This window comes from Neopelma chrysocephalum, unplaced genomic scaffold (assembly GCF_003984885.1).
Source record: "Neopelma chrysocephalum unplaced genomic scaffold, ASM398488v2 Primary Assembly neopelma1_25, whole genome shotgun sequence".
Lineage (NCBI taxonomy): Eukaryota > Metazoa > Chordata > Aves > Passeriformes > Pipridae > Neopelma > Neopelma chrysocephalum.
In genome coordinates, this window is record NW_020897694.1 from 39,970,106 (window position 1) to 39,993,307 (window position 23,202).

At 41.0% G+C, this 23,202-nt stretch overlaps 1 protein-coding gene across 1 annotated transcript in view; it reads left to right on the forward strand.

Moving 5' to 3' along the window:
• The window catches only part of GAS6 (growth arrest specific 6), a 41,808-nt gene extending 18,606 nt beyond the window's left edge, over positions 1-23,202 (forward strand). The window contains exons 5-15 of the mRNA XM_027675028.1: positions 2,351-2,473; positions 3,985-4,104; positions 6,108-6,233; positions 7,335-7,456; positions 8,457-8,575; positions 8,972-9,161; positions 14,491-14,655; positions 16,155-16,323; positions 17,956-18,128; positions 18,944-19,172; positions 22,618-23,202. Coding sequence (XP_027530829.1) covers positions 2,351-2,473; positions 3,985-4,104; positions 6,108-6,233; positions 7,335-7,456; positions 8,457-8,575; positions 8,972-9,161; positions 14,491-14,655; positions 16,155-16,323; positions 17,956-18,128; positions 18,944-19,172; positions 22,618-22,769 — 1,688 coding nt within the window. The 3' untranslated portion in view covers positions 22,770-23,202. The remainder of the gene's footprint in view (positions 1-2,350; positions 2,474-3,984; positions 4,105-6,107; positions 6,234-7,334; positions 7,457-8,456; positions 8,576-8,971; positions 9,162-14,490; positions 14,656-16,154; positions 16,324-17,955; positions 18,129-18,943; positions 19,173-22,617) is intronic.

Here is a 23,202-nt window from a genome sequence, read left to right on the forward strand (position 1 = left end):
TGTGTTTTGGCTGCATTTTGATAGAGGTAGATGAAATCATAACTGGAAATGCAGATTCCTTCAGTTATGGGGATTTGTGATCATTTATGGCCTTCTATAGACCTCCTTTCTTTGTTTGATTATTTTGTTCTGCTTGATTCAGCCCACTATATTTAATGACAGATATTGCCAATCTTCTCCTGGTTTCTGGCATTTGTCAGTCCTCTACAGAAGAACAGTGGATCCTTTATAAATCTATGCATAGTGGACAGGTAATGTTTGTTGTAGTTTTTGAACTTGCTCTAGAGAGTTCTTATGCCCAAAGATCAATTAAATACCTACAGAAAAAGGAGCGGTGAAAACTTTTATACTGTTGTATCAGCTCTGGTAAGATTCTCATTTGAACTATCAAAAGTACTTGAAAAGAGTACCCATGAGATAGATGGAAAGAAATCAGAAATTAGTAATCTATGGTAATCTGAATAAACTGCAGCACTGTGGGCATCTAACTTCAGTCAGCATGCAGTGCAGCCCAAGAAGCTGACCATTTTTTTCTTGATAACTTTAAAACAAATGCTGTCCAACATTTGAGCATATGCCTGTGCCATATTTTTATGCCTAAATGGCATAACTCTTAATGGCTGTCTAAAAAGGCAAACCAAAAGGGCAAAAGATTCTTGAGCAAACTGAAACACAGGTGGTTTTGCCTGAACATCAGGAAATACTTTTTCACTGTGAGAGTGACCCAGAACGGCACAAGTTGCCCAGGGAGGTTGTGGAGTCTCCATCCTTGGAGATAATCAAAAGCCTTCTGGACATGGTCCTGGGAAACTGGCTGTAGATGGCCCTCCTTGAGCCGGGCCCTCTGGAGGTTGGACAAGTGACCTCCAGAGATGCCTGCCAACCTTAACCGTCCTGTGATTACTAAGATTCAAATCTGAGGCAGTCAGTGCAAACAAAAATGCTGTTCATGTGACATCAAAGGGAGCTGCTTCTGCCTGCCCTCACAGAAATGTTAGAAGTTCTTTCAAAGCAGCCTGTCATAAAGATGACTTACAGGGTCACACAGAGGAAGTTAAGAAGAGACATGTAGAAGGAGTATAATCCTGACAAAAGTAGGAGTTAATTTGAGTCTTAAATTCTCTCAATTTGAGAAGTCTGATGGGGCTGCTAATCTATGATTAGTTTCTCTCCTAAAAGTCCCCCTGCCACCCTATATGCCCATCAGTTCACAGGTCATGTTTCAGAATATCATCAAGAGTCTGAACTGGGTGTTGGTCTCAGCAGAACCAGTGTATGGAAATGGGTCGCTGCTGCTGCCGCTCGCTTATTGTGTACCCACTGGGCAACCCCCACTGCTGGGAGGAGATGTGTAAAAAGAAAGGCCCTTGAACTAGGTGACCTTTGCAATCTACCGAATGAGCTTCTGCTCTGTTCCTTCTGGTTAAAGTTGTGGAAACAGTTAACACATTTATGTTTTTGAAGATCACTGATCTAGAACACTACTGTTAACAGGTTACTACTAAATGATAGCTACCAACTCTTTTTTTTTGTGGGAACAAGGGTATTCTTTAATCCTTCCTTTAGTTACCTCTGTGAAGCACTGTCCCTGTGTGTTTTGCAGATAGGTGGGCAGGTGAATTTAGTCGGGTGATTTCCATTCGTTGAGTAGTTAGATAATAGTTTGAGATTTTTTCCTCCAGTCCTCCCCAAAGAGTGGTGACTACTCTTTTGCTGCTTTCTAATGAGAAAGCTCATTGCCAGGTATTGAAACTTGGCTTAAAAATCCCCATAGGATCATTGTGCTCTCTGTAAACTGGATTAGTGGTTTTCTATTCCTTTGCTGTTAACTCACAGGTATTCCTTTTTTACTCTCATTCTACATAATAGAAAAGCTCTGACAAAAAATTCAGATATAAACATTTGCTAGCTGCAAATCTATCGGCTCTGCTAAAATCCCCAGTTGAACTACCAAAAGTACTTGAAAAGAGTACCCATCCCATCTTGAGTACTTTGTTGATACTGCTTTTTGTTTTCTCCAAAACTAGGGAGAGTAGAATTAACTTTCTTAAAAATGAGCTACTTTGAGTTGTTTCTTTCAGGATGTGCCCTTCAGATAAGGGCAGTGGTAGCTCACTCCGTTTTGCAATGAAATGACTTCCACTGCATGTGTTCTGCAAAATTCCTGGCACACCTTGTTTGGCATGTGAGCATTAAGAATTAGCTTCCAGTTTTGCCAGGTGTGAGTATTTCTGAGTGATTCCCCATTACTATTTAAGCTTCCCAACTTCTAATGAGAGTGAAACACCTGCTTGTCAGTGATTTCAATGTATTGTTCTGTTTTGGCTTTTTTATTCCTTATGTAAATCAGATTTGCCAAACCAGTGTTCTCCTGATCCTTGTCACAAAGAGGGGACTGTCAAATGTGAGGATCTCAAGGGGGACTTCTATTGTGAATGCAAGCGTGGCTGGCAGGGAAAAACATGTGAAAAAGGTAATCGGGTTTCATTATCTTTTATACTTGTAACAAAGATGTTTTGGGTTTTGCTGTATTCTCAAATGGTCATTGATACTGTGCTACACAATTCAGAAGTCACAGAACTGAACCTGGATTACACACCGCTTGTGTTTTTACCCTTCTTTGACTCAGCTAATTTTTTCACATGAACATTTTTATATGACTTTAATGGAGCTCAGCTTGGTCTTGACAAGGTAATCTAAGAAGTTATGCTCTGACTTTCTGTCCCACCCCTCTGAAAGGGGCAGCAGAAATAGAGTTGTAGTGGTTTTTCAAGCAGAACTGCAGCAGGTGCTGCTGTGAACCCTCGTGTAACAGATCACAGACTGCAGAGCCAGAGAAGCTGGCCCACCTGCCCTCTAGCATCCCTGCTGTGGAACAATGATTTTCAGTCAGCAAGTTGGAGTCTGAGTCTGATGGTACACAAACTGATGAAATTAGTCTGTTAAAGCCTCCATGCTAGTAGGACCTTATTCCATGTCCGCTTAATCCCACATATCCCGGGGTATATTTCCATCACCTCCAAAGAAAATATTCAGACAGAATTTATTTGTGCAAGGAGTGCCAGGTACCCACAGGGCTTTCTCTACAAGTTATCTTCCCTCCTCCTGTTTTCTGATTTCTTTTTTTTTCCCTTCTGCCTGCAAGGCTTCCTGTCAGGTAAGGAATGGCCAGAAGTCACAGTCAGCCAGTCCAGAATTGTGGCAACCAAGATAGCAAGAGATCCAAAACCTTTCCTTCTCATGTAAATATTGTGGTGAGGCTGTAGGCTCACTCACAAGGAGCATATTTAAGCAATTCAGAAAGCAGACCAGTTAGTATCCAGTCAGCTTTGAGAGCTCAGACACTGATGAGTCTGAAGCATATTCCCTTATTTTCCTATAAAAGTCCATGACATGTGATGTTCTACTCAAGCTAACTCTAGAGTCCCATAGATAAGCAGGACATAATGAGCAGGTAGGGCAGGTCAAGGGTAAAATCAAGGCTCTGGGATTTAACTGGCTTTTTCTGCCAACTTCAGTGAGGCACACAGTGCTCAATAGCTGAGAACATAAAACTTTTTGTGTTCTCTTGAGTTCTGTAATAGTAAGGATATAGTGTTCTTGTTTTATTTAAAGCTTTCATCCTGAACTTACTGGTCATAGTATGATTTTAAAAGTTAGTTATGATATAAAATGCATTATAATTAGTTTGCTTCTGCAAACAAACTTCTTCACCTCCACAGTGACTAAAGACAGGCATTCTCAGACCTGTGAAGGAGATACTCAGTTACACTGCCTTTTCTTTTTTTTTTTGTTTTATTAAACAAGTGAGCTAATGTGCTTGAAGTGTTTGAATGAAATCTTTGTGCTTTTTGTAATCATTGTGTTGCAGTTGTAATACTGTTTCTTGTTTGATCTTTCTGTTTCCCAGTGCCTATCCCACTCTCACCCTCCAGATTATTCACAGAGGTGAAAAGCTGATTGTAACACTTTATTTTGATGTAGATATTGATGAATGCAGAACGCAGAACGGCGGCTGTAGCCAGGTCTGTCTCAACAAGCTAGGCAGCTACCGTTGCTCATGCAACAGTGGTTACACTCTTAAAGACAGCAAAATATGTGAAGGTAAGTTTTGCTGGGACTCTCACTTTGCTTCAGGGGATGCTTGGTGACTTGTACCTGCATTTTGGAGAGCTGGGTTGCCCTGAGCAGTCCTGGTCTGCTCCCTAGCCCAGCAGAAACTTGCTGGTAGCTCCTGTTGGCTGTACTCCACTGGGATTGTGCTGGGTGCTCCAGCCAGCCTACACGCCTGGGCTTGTCAGCAGTCGGACTATGATGCTGTCAATATCTTAACACAGGCGTGATTCACAGAGGATTTGTGGCTTGGATTGTGCTAAATTGGTTTAGCCGATCAGTCCTCATATCCTGACATTGAGAGGAGGAAGTGCTGGCCAAATACATTGTTATGATTCTTTCCAGTCTCACAGTACTGTAGTATATGAGCCATTTGTTTTTCTTTTGTGTGTTTCTTATTTTATTTTTCTAAATTTGGATATGTGCAGCAGCTAATGAATTCAGCAGATACAGATGGCTAAATTCACTGCGACTGAATATTAATACATGTAGAAAGGCCCTAGTGAAGGTTGGCAGATATAGCAGCTGGGAACAGAAAGTGAGGATCTGAAACATCTGATTGAGACTTTAGAATGAATTTATATAACCAAAACTTAAGCAACTGAGATTTCAGAATTGTTAAGAAAACTACATGCTGAGACAAAGACTCATTAATGATTACAGTAATTGTTAAAGTTATGTGTATCTCATAAAAAATGAGTAAGTTTGTGTATATACCTCTTTCAGATGGATGTGACAACATATTTCTAAACAACTTGCATGCCTGATCTGAACAGCGTATTAATGCTACCAGCAAAAAGACAAAGAGCAAGATTTTATTTCCGTGTCACTTCCACTCTAAAGATGACTGTATAGATTACACAGTATCCCTTTCTAATGGGAGTACCCACTTAGAAGAGCCAACTTCACTTTTGAATTGTCCTCTGGTGCCAGTTGGCAGGGACAGGTGAATGGTGAGGGTGCTCACATATACGTTTGTTTTCATACTTATGTATATTTGTTTCATACCCTGATACTGTCACTGTGAGCAGTAGTATAAAAGCATTCTTTAGCTTCAGTGTGTGACCCTGCAGTTGCTGAGGTTGCTGTCAGGTGTGGTTATTGCTAGTTCAGATTTATCATTGCATTTTGGCTTTCTTTCATGTTTATTCCTGTTATCATGTGCACACACACAAAAGTTACCTTTTGTTTTAATTTGTGGGCTAGGCTACATAGGGTACTAGATAGACCCTCAGCCAGCTCACTCATACATGGGAAAATCAACAAGTGTAATGTGTAATTGTAGTTTTAACACATACTAGAAAGCAAACATAAATATTAAACTCTCAGTATACTGCAAATGTTTTGTCAACACCAGGATTTTGCTGGGTATTAGTTAACATGTTAGGAAAACACTTGTGTGTTTTTTATGGACCTCCAGTTCATATCCTGCCTTCATGGTGAAACCCCAGAACATCTCTCAGATATGACTTGTTCTCTGTGACAAAATGGGCTGCTTCAATTCCCCTTTGCCACTATAGATCAGCAGGTATAGACCTTAATTTACTAAATGTGTGAAAAATTATTGTTTGCCTGTCTGAGGACAGAGAACAGAAATATGTGATGTGCTGCAGGCTGCATTTCCCTTCAGTGTTTTGGTAACATTCATGCTGCTGTTCCTCAGTTCCTGCCTGTTGGTTTTTTAACCTGCAGTTTCAGCCCCCCTGAGTGAAGGGAGTGTGGCTTTTTGGTTTTCTGGGAGTTGGTTTGTTTTACAGTTTTTCTCCTTGCTTACTTTGTATTGTTTTTTTCCAGTAGAGGTTAATGGCTTTAAGAAAGAAAGACCAACTGGTTTTGAAAGCCTGAAGTCACTTCTCATAGCTAGCTACCCCTAAAGGTATCTTAAAGATACTGGTTTTTCAGTTTCCAAAATTTCTTGACCCTAAGCCTAAGCCAGTATATGAATAGTGGTTATACTCCTCTCAAGCCATGTTGTTCAATTACTTGTTTTGCAGACATAGATGAATGCGCAGCGTCAGCAGACATCTGTGGAGAAGCTCATTGTAAAAATTTAGTAAGCTCGTATGAATGTCTTTGTGACGCAGGCTACAAGTATGATGACGTGAAAAAAACTTGTCAGGGTAAGCTCATGAAATAACATCACGTTAGCATTTATTACATAATTTAAAGCTGTAACCCCCTGAAATTTAGTTTCAAACTTCAGTAAAAACATTTTTCTTTTTTTTTTTTAATCTCACTTACACACTGGACTTCTGTTCCATTTCTCTAGTTGGGAGTGAGTTTGCAGATTTCAATCACCTCTGAGTTCATTGAGCTTGCAGTGGTCTTTGAGTTCATAGAGTTTGCAGTTGTCTTGGAGTTCACTGAGTTTGCAGTCAACTTTGATGACTTGAATCAAACTGTACAAGCAAGAGTACTGAGATTTCTTGAATTCATGACAAGTGCAAGATCTGGTGAAAGCTCAGAAGCATATGTGCATATTGCTGTCTCTGGACAAGAAAAGTTACAGAGCAGTAGCTGTTGTTCTTTCAAAACCTGTCTTGTGCTATTACTCTGAACTATGAGCTTAATATGTGTTGGAACCATGCACAGTTCTGCTGGCTACACTGCCTGCAAGCTTTCTCAATGGAGTAAGCTTTGAAAGTATTCCAAAACTAGCATTGTTCCCTGCCTTTTGTCTAAGTTAATATACTGGCTCAAATCACACGCCGACCAGTCCTGCTGAGCTCTAAGTCTTTACCTCTGCCTGAAGAGATCCCTGTGGACTGTCAGAATTTGTTTTCCTGCAATTGTTTGTGAAGCAGATAAAAAGAAGCCAAAGGAAAAAAAAAAAAGAAAAAAATGAATGAGAAACTCAGCTCTTACTTGCAGTCCCTGAGTTGAAGGAGCAGGAGCCAGTCAGCACAGGCATAGCAGAAGGGGCCTGAAGGGAGGAAGTCTTGTCTAGAAGTTAAAGCCCAGGGCTCTGCTCCAGCAGCTTCCAGCCTTCCCACTGATTTGGGCAGCTGGAATCTGTCTGTGAAAATAGCTTTGTGCAGATGCTAATTCTCACTCTTCTCTCCTGTAAAGATGTGGCATAGGGTAAGTACTGGCCACAGAGCACTTGGACATGCTCAAGGGGAAAGTGCTACGAAACAGCACTAATAATGCTTCCCCCCCCAGTGATTCATGTTTAAACAAACTCACTGTTTTCTCCTCTCTTCTTTGCTGGTTTTGTGTAGATATAGATGAATGTGAAGAAAAGCTCTGTGAACAGACCTGTGTCAACTCACCAGGGAGTTATACCTGTCATTGTGATGGCAGAGGGGGAGTGAAACTTTCCCAGGATATGAATACATGTGAGGTATGTCAGTGTTCATTGCTGTAGCTGCAGAACAGACCTTTTCTTTACATTGCAATTAAGAATAACTGATGAAGCTCTGGACTAAAGTCATTTGAGCCAAGTGAACAGCAGGAGGGAATCCTATTGACAAAGTTGCATGAGCTGGGGACAGTAGGTCTCCTGAAAAGAAATTTTCTCCTGAAAGTCTCTCTTTTCCAGCTCTTCCTGTCCCAGTTCCAGTGATAGCCCTGCCAGCCCTCTGTTTGACTATGAGTTACGTTGGCTGCACAAGCTTTTCTGAGTGAGGTCCCCTGGGTTGGTGCAAAGGTCTAAGGGCCTGTGGCGTAAGTTATGGACCAGCACTTGCATTTGACACTTTCGTCCTCCAGGCATTTGAGGTGGATGGGCTTCAGTGACACAGGCTGCCTCTGTGGTAACCAACCAACAGCACGTTCTTAACACATCTTTTGTTGCAGGCACAATGCGGTAGAAAACCTTATACTGTACCTTATGAATATGATTTCATCATGCAACAGGAAAGCATTCCTCCAGGGCAGATAGTAGGGGGGGAGGAAAGAAAAGAGGAAATGTTCTCTGTACACTTGTATTTTGAGAGAATAAACATTACAGTGCACTATGTATTGTATTAATTAATGATAAACAACCTGCCCTCATCGCAAGTTTGTACAACATCCCTTAGTGTGAAAAAAAACAAACAAATTCTATTTCTGAGAAATAGCACCATACAATGGTTTCAACATTTTAATTGGCTCATTTGTAAAAGGCAGCAAGAAGTACAAGTGTTCAACAAATCTCTAAACACACTTATAATTATATTGAGTCCCTGGTTTTATTGTCCAGATGATTTTCTTCATCTTCATCCACCAATCAATACGAATGTCAATAGTTCTGTCTTTATATGTATAGCGACTACATGAGAAAAGAAGTGGAGACATACTCTTTGATTCTCTTTCTGGCCTCTGAGGAGAATAAGCACTCAAAAAATGTGTTTTGATTATAGAACATCATACCATGTGTGCCTTTTGCTGTTGGAAGAAGTATTAAATCCTTGTACCTGGGGAGGATGTTCAGCGGCACTCCTGTTATCAGGCTGCGCTTCAAAAGGAGACAGCTGACGAGGTGAGGACAATTTAGAATGACAGTCAAATGCTCTGATTGGCTTTGATGCATGCAAGAGTGTTAAGTTGTTACAATTACAATTAGTCCTACGTTCACCATTATTTGCTTGGATTATGGAGTCTTGTAAGGCAAAACATTATCCAAGCCGGTAATAGAGAAAGCCAGCCTTGACCACAGAGCTGTTAGGATAATTACTGAAGTATAGTATCGTATTCTTTATTCTTGATGCTATTTTAAAACCTGTCTTCACAGCTTAAGTCTTTCAGGAGTGCATTAAAAACTAGCATGTTTTAACAGAGCTTTGTAGCTGCTAAAATTGATGCTATCTGTATGGAAAGTACTCTGTGGTTTTGAATTCTGCATAACTAATTTATTTCTTGGCACCTGTGTGGTCAGACTTGTGGCTGAGTTCGACTTTAGAACCTTTGATCCTGAAGGTATCCTTTTCTTTGCTGGAGGCCATCAAGACAGCACATGGATAGTCTTGGCATTGCGCAAAGGACGGCTAGAGCTGCAGCTGAAATACAATGGAATAGGGCGTGTGACGAGCACTGGACCCCTTATCAACCATGGCATGTGGCAAACGGTGAGTTCAAACCATGGCTGAGGTCCAACCGCTTCTTGGCTTGTTCAAGATGGGTTCTGCCAAGTGGAGATAGACTTTGTGTATTCTTGAGATGCTTTTCCAACCTATCTATCCATTCAATCCATACGAGTACGTTATACATTCTAAGGTGAGAATGGGATGTTCTTCTTAACAAATTGAATTATACTTTATATCCATTGTAATACAGACTGCATCACTAATTTGCACAACCAGAGCAACCATTTGCACAAACAATGTCTTTGAAATACAGCAGTGGTAAGCTGACTTTATGTCAGTTTGAGAAGATGCCATCTGGGTGAGGATTGGAAGGGAGTAAGAGGGAAGGAACTATGTCTGTTCTTTTAAGGAAGTTTCCAAGTGTGTTTGGTCTGTGGGGGGTGTATGTGGTTGCTTTTGTTCATTTGTTTGTTTCTTTAGTCAAGGGGCTCAGATTGTCTGAGGCCTTGACAAATGTCTTATGCTACAGTATCGTTTTTATAAAGTCTTCAAGCTTGTTTATATACAAAATAGACCATTTCCCTTGTAAATATATTGGGGTCTGTTATAGAATCATAGAATCATCAAGGTTGAAAGAGACTTTTTAAGACCATGAAGTCCAACCATCAACTCAGCCCAATCACTGTAACCCCTAAAATACTCTTTTTACTAACAACATAATCCCAGCAATCTCATGTGCTTGTAAGGATTGTAAGGATTCATGTTCTTCTTGATGCTCTTGCAGAACATTGCCTGGTGATTTTGGAAGCATTATGATCGTTACTGTTTGTGACATGATCATTATAAACATCCTGTAGTGTGATCCACAGTAGATGAGCAATTTATATATGCTTTCTCACTTCTGCCTTTTCCTCTCCTTTCATTTTTTTCTTACTTAATTAGTTCTTTTAAGTTGGTGTGCCTCTTGGGGAGTGGGCAGGAAGTTCTCAGCTAACTCGCACATGAGACAAATGCAGATACTGGTAACTGTGAATCATTTTCTGATTTTCATTTTTTAGTATATAAAAATTATACATTAAAGAAATAAGCAAGATGGGAAAAATTTTGTTCCTGATGCATAAATAAAGAAGACCTTGCATGCCATCACTATCAACTATTGACATTTGGTAATGTTTCCAACAGTTCCGTTACTGTCAGTGAAACAATTTTAGATTCCAAATGAGGAGCTGTAGAGATTTGGTGAAGTTGTAGATAAAATGTGTGACATGCTGTATCTTTACATGTAGGAATAGCCTCAATCCAGTTCTTACTGAATTTTATGGTAAAATTTCTAATGGTTCTGCTATTTTGAAATAAGACAATTGTAATTTTCTGCAAAGAGAGGATGGTGATGAAAGATGTGAAAAGCAGAGTGGATGCCACTGGCTGACTTGGGAGTCACAAAAATCAGCAGTTACCAAGCTAATCCATTTAACACCAGAGCATAACATACTTGTTAAGTGCCAGACTTCATTATGAAATAATTACAAACTATCCAATGTTAGTTCAAGGGAGCACAGCTGAAATGTATTTTTTCAGGGAGAGAAGGCAGGATGATAAAAGTGAGTATCATGTTTAGGCAAAAATTAGTTGCCTCCTGCCAGCCACCAGTGTCAGGGCTCTTATCCCAAGGTACCATATTAACCAAGAAATTGCCTGGCTGAGTTGCTAAAGCAACACACTCTTTGCACATTTTCTGAGAGGTTGTATAAATCCCCTCAAAATCCTTCCCCAAGGCTTTTTGGGACAGTAGAGATCTAGCTGTGGTTGCCATGTGGTGCAGGTGGACAGGACCCACGCTGATGAAGGGGTCGGGGTGCCCTTGCAGCCAGCAGTGCTGCCCTGCACATGGGTTGAGCAGGGCCAGGCAGCTGCCAGAGACACAGCATGGCATGAGTGGAGGAGAGAGCAACATGCATTGCTGGCACAGGAATGCTTGCCTGGAGGAGGTCAATGGCCATAGTTCTGGCAACTGAAACTGCTTGATACTGGCCAAAGGCAGAGGGATCCACCCACAGATGAACAGCAGGCAGGAGGAAGGAGCCTTTAGTCTCTTGACTTTAAGATTGACTCGCCTCTAAGTCTTGGGATCCTGCTTGCCTTGTTGGAGTGCTGTTGATTTCTCCTTTCTCTGCCCTGTTTTCTTATTCCTTGCCTTCACCCTACAGGTACTTGGTTTTCTTCTGCTTCCCATCCAATGTCATCCATCTCTAAATGCCATTTAATCTATATGGCTGAGTGATACACCTATGAATATGTTCCTCCATTTTATCCCCTCTCTCTTTTCTCCTTGGCATTGTTTTTAATTTAGGAAATCCTGTCAAGGAGGGGTTATTCCTTTTTGTCTGTCTCCTTTTATAAAACATGTAGCCACACTTTTCATTTTAAGTATGGACTTTTGTGTGCTTTTCAAGCTCACCTTCTGTAAAGCACAACCCCAAAAACATTCAGAGGTCACAGTCCAGACTCAAATGCAATTTGGGAGCTTTAGCCTGGGCTTCAGTTTGCACAAAATCAAGCCCTTAGTTTTGGTTAGACCTTAAACAGAGGAGTTTGGATACTTGGGAGAACTTTATAGGGGTTATAAGAAAATAGTAATTTTACTATGCAACTTTCAGCAGATGGAAAAACAATGGATATTTAAAAGCAAAACATATGAAAAAGCGCCAGCAGCGTATGACTTCTGGTCTGTTGAGCAAATGCTGCATACTTTTATGGAAATATGATGGCATTTTCAAAACTTCAGCCCAGTATTTCTACCTAGGTACTTTCTCTGATGTTGATCCCTTCTAAGCTATTTTTAAATGAACATTGAACCAGCATTGAAAACACAAACAAGCAAGCCTCAGGAAAGACTTCTAATGTAGTTATTTGTGCATAATCCAGCTGGATAAAGTGGCACGTATGAACTGATAATAGTAGAGGACACACTCGCCTTCTGTTTGTTTTGCATTTCCAAAACAGTCATCATTTTGTCTTCCTTTAAATGTTCAGTTTAGTAGAACTCTGAGGACACAGTATGGTTAGCAAAAATAATAACTGCACTGTTAAATGTCAGGACTTGAGCAATCGCAAGCAGATTCATATTTGGCTTTAACCCTGTGTCTGGCTGTAGCTCTGTCCCTTTTCAGTGCTGTCCACTTGCTTTTCAGCAAAGAGCAGATAGGCTGGCTATGTGCTACGAGATATCCAGAGCATGAATCCAAAACACAAAGCTGACTGCCCTTGTGGCTAACCATAAGGGAACCCTTTGCTTTAAGAACTGCCCACCTGAATGTCCCCCAAGATACTAACTACTGAAATGCTTCCCCTTTTGGTTTGTAGGTGATGGTGGTGCACCAGCAATTAAGCTTTGAATTTAAAGAACAGGAGCTTAAACAGCTAGAGGGCATTGTGAAGTAGGCAGAATGTTATTTCCCAAACTGGAATTTAGTAAGAGTTTTGACAGAGATTAACCCCTCCTGCGATGCAAGTTTTCACTGATTTGGGTTTACTTGTATTAATGATCAGAAGTAGCAAAGAACTCAGAATAATTTTTTTTTTTATTTCTATGTTATTCCTTGCTACACAATATAATAAAATTTTAGAAGGCCCTAAATTTTGGTGGTCCTGCAAGTAGCAGGATTTCTTCACAGAGGAAGAACAGTATGGGCACTACTGCAGACAGTATTTCCTCATTCCCATTTGCTCTGTGGCTGCCTAGTGTCTGTGCTAGGAACAGGGAGACAGTCTGTGCCAGTTCCTGTGGCACTCTATACCCTGGTGCGTTAGGGCAGCGGTGACCATGACACCAAGCAGAGGTGTCTGAGTGAGTTTTTAGCTAGATAGCCTATGTAGCTCATCCAGTTGGGTGGCTGCCAGGACATGTGGGCCTATGTTCCCACCGAGTGGACTTTACAGCCTGCCAAAGCCCCAAACAACCTGTTTGAGACTGGCTTGTGTGCCTCCATGGAATGCAATCAGGAGGTGTAGGTGCCACTTTAGACAAGCAAGCTTCAGACAAATAAATTCACGTCCTGTGAGATATGGCACAGAGCAACACACCAGGTGTAAACAGTGTTCTAGCGGTATAAACCAGACTCTGCTGGAATTCACAAGAGAAGAAAAAAGGTTGATGAGAGGAGAAAAGTCTGTGAATAATCTTTTCAACTATCAAATTCACTAGATCTTCATTACTGAAGACTGAGGTCCAAAAGGAGTGTCCAGGTATAAATCTGCTCAGCCCTGTCCTCCTTTGTGTTATAGCCACAGAGCAAGAGCTCAGCATGGCTGATAAAAGCAATTTTGGGACAGCTACTCAAAATGCAAAGAGAAGGATGCTTAGGACCTGGCCTGCTAGCAGGGAGAGGGAAGAACAAGTCTAAACAGCCTCACAAATAGATAATTGGTTCTGTACAGTGGCTCACGGGTGGAGGCAGCATCTGGGTGTCCCAGGAAACAGAGCTGTATGGATGAAGAGTGAGTAGGTGGAGTATCTGTCATAGAGTGGGAAGACGGTCATGAAATAGTGGAGGTGCACTCCTTTCTCCTTCTCTACAAGAAGATTGGGTTATCTTCTGCTACAGCCACAGAACACCCTGTTGGTAGCAGGACCCAGGTCCCAAGGCAGCAGAATCTCTGCTGCTGTTCAGCAACCTGGTGCATCATCTTTGTGCTTTGCCTCCTTCTCTCCCTCTGCAGAGATGGATGTTTTATTGTGCTTCTCTGTGCAGCCTGGTCATAATTAAAATTATGAAATTTTTTTGAAATTTCAGTGGTAATAGAATCTTCCTAGAAGTAGCTCTTTGGAGACATGGAGGGAACACTTGCAGAGGCTTTTTTGAGAGAAAAGCTATTGCCTATTACATGTTTTTATTACCATCTCAGAAATCACATCATCTGTTGTTATTTTTGCAAAGGTCAGTATTCAAAAACTGTGTCTGGAAGGCCTTCTGCATTATATTCCACTGGTCCAATGAAAGCCATCTTGTCTGTCTTTCCAGCTTTTCTTTTCACATGCAGTTGCAATAAGAAGATTCTCATTAATAACTCGTTATTGCATTTACATTTTGCATAGAGCAACCTACATATCACATAATCATTCCATTCATGTTTTTCTATAGCTGTTTTAAAGTAGCTGTCTTCACTGTTAGGGTAACTGCAGGTTGCTTTCTAGAGCAAAGATTTACATATTAAGGTTGAATGTAATTTAAAAGGTAGACAAAGAGGCTTGGGGACAGAAAATACTTTTCTGTCTTGGGGATTTCACTGGTGAGGTCTGTCCTGTAGTTGAGGCTGCAGATATTAAGTTCTTTTCATACTGAATTATTCAATTTGGAATTTTATTTTTCAGATCTCTGTTGAAGAACTGGAAAGAAATTTGATTTTAAAGGTCAACAGGGATGCAGTTATGAAAATAGCTGTCTCAGGGGATCTGTTTACTCTAGACAAAGGAGTGTATCAGCTGAATTTGACAGTAGGAGGCATTCCTTTCAAAACAAAGGACCTTATTCTACCAGTAAGTATAGCACGATCCCTCATGCTGCTTTGTATGCCGCTTTGTATGCCGGAAGGGCTTGATTTTGTCTTTCCTGAGAGCAGTTCAGCCTGCCCTGAAACAGGTGGAATTGTCGCCTTCTGGATACAGCTTTCTCTCCATTAACTGTAGCAGGAGTGTAGGCTAGTAGCAAAGGTGAGACTCCTAATTTTTTGATTGGTAAGTTTGTGTGAGGTGCATCCCACCTGTACAGTTAGGGCACAGCAAAACTGGAGCACATGACAAAATTCACTGTGGTCATATGGGCTTGGAGAGCATGAGTGGCCCTGGAGGGGGTGGTCAGTGGGCACTGTCTCTCTGTGAGGGTGCCACTGTGCCTACTAAGTCTGGAAACAATGTCGGGGCACTTTTTGTGTTGTGACCAAAGTTTGTGCTTCACATATATTGTATAACAATTTTGCTGCTTCTGTTTGCTGTTTCAGTTTAGTGAGACCTGAGGAAAAACAGCTGCTTATTTTTATTTATTTCCTCCTAATTCAAGTAGGTAGGGCATATGAATAAAAGTTAAGGCATTCCTTTGGGTGAGATTAGATGATTGCTACATTTCTGAAATAGCTGCTGCTCAGGCTGGTTTGAATGTCTGCCACACATGGAGTTGGCACCTTGAAACCCTAATTTGCATCTCTTTATTTCTAAATGAGGTGACAAGCTTGTGGCTTGTGACTGGGAGTGTAGTTGCTGAGGAAGGCTCCTGTGCTTCACAAGAAGTCATTCAGGGCCACTGCTTGTCTGAAACAGTAAGGTCAGGGTGTGGTCTGAATCTAGGATTGAGAGCCAAAAACTCCTCAAGTTTTTATCCTGGCTCAGACACTTAATTCTCTCTCCTTCAGTTAATTGGGAGTAATGGTGCTGATTTAGAGGCTTTACATACTGTCTCACATTTTAATACTGAGATTTCATACAGGATAGACTAGAAGCTGGAAGGAACAAGTTGTGTGCAGAGTGGTGTGCCTGTCTTGTGGTTCAGGCATCCCTCTTTAAGCCAGAACCTAAAAACATACTGTGATCAGGTCTAATGTCTGTCTTGTGTGTCATGCAGGCTGTTTGTAATGACACAAAGGATTGGAGTTTTTAACTTCCAGTTAGCCTCCAGCATTCACAATGCAGAATTATGGAAGTTACAGAGCTTTGGTGACAGAGCTTTGGAAATAAGTTGCACTGATGATCTGCATCATAGGGGAGGTTACAGAATCAATACAACCAAATCAGCACCTGCACTAGGTAGTGTCCTTCTGTCCTGTGGAGACAAGCTGAGCTCAGGGGAGTTTCCTGGGGAATACTGAACACTCATTTGCTTGGGGTTGCAGGATTGAGATTGCTGCCAATTAGTTTGCATGTGCATAATGCATAAAAATTATTTCTCCTATTTAGTATTGTAATATAACTCAGTATTTCTCTGCACCTAGTTCTTCTTCACTGAACAGTAGTTTGAAGCATGAGATACTGCTTTATCTTCCTAGATAAACCCCCGGCTGGATGGTTGCATGCGGGCATGGAACTGGCTGAATGGGGAGGACACCTCTATCCAAGAGACCATAAAGATGAATGAAAAGATGCAGTGCTTTGCTGTAGCAGGACGAGGGTCTTTCTATCCTGGCCGAGGTTTTGCTGTGTTTAATCTTACTTATGGTAAGTAGTTTGTTTTTTTTTTTAATTTCTGACCTCTTGTCCTGCTATTAACCATACTTGGTTTATAAACAGTGTAAAACTTACATGTGTGCCAGATGCATTGTTGATTGATGCACAAAAGACTGGCAGCTGTGGATGGAGAGGAATAACTAAATTTGTGATTCATAGCAAAGGAAGTCCTATGTATGATGGTTAGAACTGGTGTGAATATGCCCAGCATGGATTAGGTTCAGAGTGAACCTAATGTGTAATGTATTTCACATCCAGACTGGTTCTAGCTCATCCTCAGCCCAGAGGGGCTGAGCAGCATCTCTGCCAGCAGCTTAGGTGCTTCCAGTCCTTACCACTGTTTCTGCTCAATAGGGAGAGCTGTAAGCCATAGTGCTGTATCTTGAGTTTATGATGGACAGAAAAATCGATGTTGTCTGTAACAAAATGTCTGAGGTTGGGTTCACTTTTAATCATGGGGTGGCATTAGTTACACTTGGATCAAATGCACTAAGCATATCCCTGATACAAGCTGAATGAAATTGGCATAGAGTAATAACAAGTTTCAAGCCCGACTTGTCCATACTAATGTAGCACTCAGAAAGGCACCTTTTTATTCTAGATTATTGTGTTTGTTTATATGTGTGATCAACTGTCAGTATTTTTGAACCCACACAAATGCCAACCACCTATTTCAGCTTGGCGTGTAAGTCCTCCTCTGCAGGAGCCATCTGTTCATTGTTATGTGGATTTTTCTGCTGTGCCATTGTAAATTAGGGAAAATCAGCTGTCTGTCATATTATTTAGCACATGGATTCAAAAATGACAAAATAAAGACAAGCATCTGAAGTGCAGATGACAGCACTCAGCAGAGAAAGGCCTCAGTACCCGCATTCTTTTTTTCTTCAAACAATAATTCCCTATTTTGGGGTTTTTTTCCTTCATAATGGTTAGCTTTATAAAGAATGAATTATTGTATTTCAAGGTATGGTGAACCAGCAAAGATAATACTCCTATGAAGGGAGGTTGCAGGAGCAGGATTGAGATCTTTGTAGCCAGCACTACCTTTTAAATTACAAGGGCACTGAGGCAGTAAGAAGATACCAGAAAGTTTAATTCACAATTCAACAAGTGAAATAAAACATCCCACACTTCTGGAGGCTGGTGATCAGGAAGTGTTTGGTTAGGTGATGAGTGTAGTATGCTTACATAATTTTTCAGTTTAATACAGACTTTCATAGAAATGTTTCCCATATGTCAAATTTGGACTTAGATTCCTCAGTGATCTTTGGGCAGTCAAGAATGATTAAAAATTGGGTGCCCTACCTTGCAGCAGTTCTTTGAGTGTGTTGCATTGACAGCCATGGGAATTTGAGTATTTCTTTGGGATAAAAAAGCTCGGCATTATCCTTTGACATTCTGAAAAGCAGCAGAAGGCATAAAGTAACAAGAGGAAACTGATGCCATTTTCTTCTCTGATTTTATGTCCAGGTGCTTTGGAATGATTTTTTTTTTTTAACAAAAGAAATGTGGCAATCCCTCCATAGGCTCATCTGCCTGTGCTCTTCTCTAGGGAGAAATTGCACAGCCTACCCATTTTACCTGTTAGCCCTATGTGTGTCCTGCGCATTTTTTTTTCTGCAGTGCAACCTTCTTCTGGAAATGAAACCAAGAAGAACTGGGAAATAGAAGTAAATGCTATAATTCAACCAGCAACAGATACTGGTGTGCTGTTTGCTCTAGTTACGGAAGAAGCATCTGTCCCTTTATCACTGTCTCTGGTTGACTATCACTCCACAAAGAAACTGAAACAACAGGTACAGACGTAAGCATTTTTCTAGAGAAAGTTCCTTGCTGTTTTCTAGGAACTGAAAATCATTTTCAAAAACAGTTATCAGGTTTGCTGCCTGCCTGTTTATTTGCTCCACCAGTTCAGAACATGGTCTGAGACAGCAGTGCTTGGCTGACACCGAAGTTCTGCCTCTTATGGGTATGTGTCAGACACTATTAGGAAGCTCTTTGCAAATGTGCTCTAGGTAAAAGATGGAACTGCTCTCCTGAATGCAGGCATGTTTTACTATTTTTTTCTGGCACAGAAGCTGTTTAGTGCCATAAACCAGAGATTTCCATTCTCTGGAGCTCATCAGTAACAGTCCCAAAGTAGCCAAGGCTTTAGGTGTCACTCTGGGTGCTGTGAAAGGCCAGTTATGAAGGACTGCTGAAGCTACTATTTAATAGAATTCATAATAAAGGGCTAGATTCTGGCATTTCACAAGGGTAAACCAGGAATGATTTCACTAAAAACCCATGAGCCAACTTTTCATTTATAGTCAGCTGACAGCTCCGGGTGGCTTGGTTCCAGTGCAATGTAACAACCTCTGCAAGACCCTCTAAGAATTCTCTCTGAGAAGACACTGGTTTCAACCAATAATTAGTCCACTGGTTCATTGGTTTTTCATCTATGCAAATGAGTTCAGAACACAATCAGCAAGAGTAATAAGCCTAATTCTCTGGTGGCTCTGCAAAATCTTTGTAATAAAGGCCACAGTGGGGTCATCCTGGTACTGGGTAAGTGTGGCTATTATATATTTCTGCTCACTGCCTCTTTTTCTTTCTTTCTCCTGCTGTTCAGTTTATCACTGTGGCCTTGGAGAACATAGTTGTATCCCGACTGGCAATAAATCTCTGTGATAAGAAGGAACACTCTGTGGACATCCTCCTCAAGAAAGATCACTTATCCCTGAAGGTAGATGGGATAGCAGGAGAGAGTGAACTAAGCATCTCTGAGTTAGAGGACAGTCTGTCTATCTTGGAGAGCTCTTTGCAATCACCGGTGAAGACATATGTGGGAGGATTGCCAGGTGAGCTTCCAGTTTTGTACCATGGATCACAGGCTCCCAACTCGCCTTGCTGAGCTGGACGTCAGGAAAACCGTTTCTGTTTGTGCAAGTTGTGAGCCTCCTTCTCTGTTTCTTCTTAAGCAGGCTTTGTCTGCAATGCAGGCACGTGACCATAACAGATCTGGGGTTGGACTTTTTTTGAAAGATTGTGTCCTTCTGAGGACAGCTGGAGGCAAAAATAGAAAGAGGAAGTTTTGCTTGTTCAGCAGTAGGAATGATTTGTCTGAAGGATACCTGTAAGCAGGATCATTATCCTAAACCTGGTAAAATCCATAGGAGCTGGACCACAGGCCCCTGCAGTGCTTCAATATAATAAACCTGTGAGAGCATTCCTTGAGAGGAGTACTAGGGCCTTGCATTGTTTTTACTGAAGCTTGGGAAGCCCAGTGTGGTGATTCTCCCTGGCTGATGCTCTCTTTGAACTGATCACAGCACTCCACAGTTAACAGATTGCCTCTCAGCAAAGGGTATGTAGGGCACAACCAAGGGCATACCACCATTTGTAGTTTCTCTGGCTTTTCAGCAACAACAGGGCTTCTTCTGAGAGGTGAGTTTGCTCCTCTGTTCTGAACCTGAAAGATCAAACTTTTATCTGAATTGTGAATTTTGGCCAAGTTTGGGAGTTTTTTTTCTTGTTCTGGCTGAACTGGTTTATCAGTCCCTTCTGCTGAGGAATGCAGTTAAGGAAACACTTATGTCTCTGATGCACATGATGCCAGCATCTAAGCAAAATCTTGCCCTTACTTGCCCAAGCAAGGGAGAGGTAGCAACATTGACCTCTTAGTAGGTGCTGAAGCAGTCAGGGTGGAACAGGGTGGCTGAGGTGCCACGTGTACTAGGACACATAGCATGGCTTTTCTCACCATGAACAAGAGTTTAAAGAGTATTTATGCTGATGATGTAAATGGCTCCTAGTCATGCCTAAAAGGAGGAGACCACATACTCTGGGACATTCACACACTAGTAGAAACAAGCTGAAGCCCCAAATGTGACATTTTCTAGTGTCAGATTGAATTGTCCAAGCTGGCCATTGCATAGGAAAGATAGGACACCTACTTTCTTTTAAGTAGCTCTCAGATGCACAGCAGAGGGTTTTATAGCTCAGAAAACAATCCCATTATGTCCCTATCCCAAGTTCTCTATGGTTTGGTTAGACTAACTGTGCTGGGTGAAGCACAGTTTTAATTATCCAGAACTAAGTGTGAGATACCATAGCTATGGCTGTTTAGACACAGGTGGCATCTGGAGGTTTAGCTACTTTTCCCCCTTTGATCTGTTTTGCTCAGTAATGGGAATTTCTGCCAGTGATCTGCTTTTGCCATTGAGAGGAACATAGCACTTGCATCGAGAAACCTTGTCATTTGCCAAACAAATAAACATTTCAGCACTTCAGTTGGATTAATCATTCTGGGTTAAATAACTATACCAAATGGTCAGATCTAAGTGAGTTTGGCTCCTTCGGATTTTGAAAACATTTGGTAGTTTTTGGTTTTCCTGGCTTCCATACCCAGTGGAAAAGAACAAAGTATAGTGGTCACACTTAATGTCTTTATTCCATTTACCACAAATAAAGAAAGAATTCTGGGGTCCAAGTATGTCATATGTCCCATCCTCAGTACAGCTAATATTGCAAATGTGGAAGAAATACTATGGAGAGTTTCAAGAGATAAGAGGGAACATGTAGGCATTTATTACATTTTATGTGGTCTTTTCAGTTCTGGTAAATCCTGAATTATGTAATTTATGTTATGTGTAGGTGTTTTTTCAGGAAATGTGCATTCCACCATCTGAAGGAGCCTTTAAACTAGTCTTCTGAATCTTTACAGGACCACATTTCAGACAGATCGATTTCTAATCATAACAGAAAATTGAATATTTCACCTGATTTACAACTGTAACACGAAGAAAAAAAATTTGTTTTTGATAGTATCTTACAGATTCATCTGAAAGCCCACACTGTTGTTCAGTCAGCCCTGTGGCACATGTAACAGCAGTCTGCATGATTCCTTAGATGAGTCTTCAAGGTGTTAAGCCACAACTTCAACTTCTTCTGCATCAAAATTTAGTTTACAGTCATGTGAGATGTTACAGAGATGCCCCCTTCTTTTAAGCAGACTTCAAAGATAAAATTTGGGAAATGGGGAGGAATAGGAGATAGGTAACTTCTTAAGTTCTTAAACTATAGTTAAAGCAACTACTGAGCAATGTATTTCTCACCCAGGAAGCTGAAAAATTTCTAGTATCTCTTTGTGGCTTACAGATTCCCCACAAATGTTCTTTCTCTCACTCAGTCCTAGACACACTTTGGGCTGTGTCTGATCACATCAGCCTCAAATTTGGCCCTGCATGTCTCCAAGCAGAACCTTTTAAATTTCATATAATCTTGGGTCAACAGGACAACCTATTGTTCAAGTTGTCCTTGCTTTGGTGTAAAGATAAGATGTTCATTTTAGCTACCTGCATCACTGTGACGTTAAATAATCTCTGAGACGTTCACTATTTTCCACTGCACAACCAGTTTGATTGGGTCAGCTTTCGGTTGTAAATAAACTAATGACCTTTGGGGAAAGGTAGAGGACACAGCTCACATAAATTTTCATGTCATTATGTTACTGTGTGGGGGTTTTTGTTTATTTAAGGTCAGTGTGTATATGATGTTAGAGAGGTTAGTAGTAAGATTGACTAATTTCTCTAGTCTGTTGGACTGTACTTGGTGTCTTTTTCCTTGCTATCTGTTTTCTGCCTCTGATAAATTGAGTAAAAGAATGTCACCAGTAAATCTCCATAGAAAAAATTAGTCTCATTAGTCTGACCAACTCAATAGATGCATTCCAACACCTTTCTGGTGAAGGCCAGCAACCTCCTTGTGCTGATACCTAGCATAATCATGGTAAAGATGAGTCCAGCAAGTGATAGAGGCTGCATATAGGAGGTGCTTTCCTGTCATAAAGTTCTTTCTATAATCTTTTGGCAGCTATTTTGAAGAGAGAGACCATTAGAGAAAGGTGTAACAGCTCCACTAAAACAAAGTAGAGGGTTCAGAGATGGAGAGGGGGGAAAATATCGAGATGGAAAGCAGTGTGAACACAGTGTGTAAGTGGAGTGAAGCCTTGCTGCTGTGCAGCACATGGTTTTATCAAGACTGGAGGCCTTGCAGAGACACAGAGCAGCTGAGGAAAGGTTCATTCTGGGAGAACGGCTTTTGTGCACCAGAGCAGATGGTGTTTTCCCCATGTCTGGGATTGTGCTCTTGCCTTCTGGCGAGAAAGGCAGGGGGGAGGTAGAAATCCTGGGGTGGAGAAGAGGTGAGCTTAAATTCGTTGAAGTGGTAGTCATCTGAGCATAGGTAGGGCAGGTATTTATTTAAAACCAGCCATGAGAGATCTTTGTCTCCTCTTTCCCACAGACATTCCTGTCACTTCTACTCCGGTCACCGCATCCTACCATGGCTGCATGACTGTCAAGCTGAGCAACAAGGTACTGGACTTAGATGAGGCTCTCTACAAGCACAGTGACATCACCTCACATTCCTGTCCTCCAGTCGAGGCAGGTCTGTAGGTACCACTACAGTGCGAAAGTTTTATACTCAGAAACTTTCAATGCTTTTCTTTTTTTTAAAGATATAAATTATTCAGATCTACCGCACTGCGTGTATAGTTTCTCTTAAACACTGAAGTTATGTAGGAGCTACTGATCCTTATGTCAGATTGATTATTGAAATACTCTTTGCTTTGAGGTTTAAAGGTTGTAATATATTTGTAAATAGTTCAGAAGACTAATATTAAATAAGTCAGAAGTACAGAATATACCAAAAGTGAATGTTATCTTTAGACCGTAAGAGACAGTTTTATCTGTAACGTGCAAAACACGGTAATATATGAGTGAGGACTGGAAGAAAAATAATAATTCTGTATTTTTTTTTTATTACCAAACACTGCTTTCTGATTTGCAAAATATGAGAGAATAAAATATTTACATACAAGTTTTTAAA